Below are 520 nucleotides of genomic sequence, written 5' to 3'. Positions count from 1 at the left end.
CAACGGTGGCGCTTATAACAGAGGAGGACGATATGGCTCTGGTTCCGGTAGTGCAGCAGCAGCGGCCGCCGCTGCCGCCGCCGCCGCCGCAGCAGGAGCCGAGAGCGATCTTTTCAGTCGCGGTGGACTTTTGGGTGGTCAGACCGTTGTGATCAACGAAGGCGGATCAGGATCATCGGGATCTAGCTCAGCAGCGGCAGCATCTGCAGCTTCAGCCTCTGGAAGTGGATCGGGACTCAACCAATACGGCAGCAATGAATACAGTAATAATGGATTCGAATACAAGGGACTCCGTCCACAATACCGCAGAGGTGGTGACACTATCGTTATAAACAAAGGTGGATCTTCCTCGTCAGGATCATCTGTTGCGTCAGCTTCTTCAGCTGTCTCCTCAGGCAGTGATTCAAGTTACGATTCTTCAGACTTGGGACCTATTGGTTATGGCGGCGATGTGCTACTTGCACCTTACGGACAACAGTCATCCACTGTCATTATTAATAGAGGAGGATCTGGCTCAAGT

The 520-nt window shown here is 53.1% G+C and overlaps 1 protein-coding gene across 1 annotated transcript in view; it reads left to right on the top strand.

The window, feature by feature from the left end:
* The window catches only part of LOC106110427 (glycine-rich protein 1-like), a 3,293-nt gene that overhangs the window by 1,392 nt on the left and 1,381 nt on the right, over positions 1-520 (top strand). Inside the window, exon 3 of the mRNA XM_013292250.1 lies at positions 22-518. Coding sequence (XP_013147704.1) covers positions 22-518 — 497 coding nt within the window. The remainder of the gene's footprint in view (positions 1-21; positions 519-520) is intronic.

This window comes from Papilio polytes, unplaced genomic scaffold (genome assembly GCF_000836215.1).
Source record: "Papilio polytes unplaced genomic scaffold, Ppol_1.0 DF820622.1, whole genome shotgun sequence".
Lineage (NCBI taxonomy): Eukaryota > Metazoa > Arthropoda > Insecta > Lepidoptera > Papilionidae > Papilio > Papilio polytes.
This window is presented reverse-complemented; position numbering and strand designations above follow the sequence as displayed.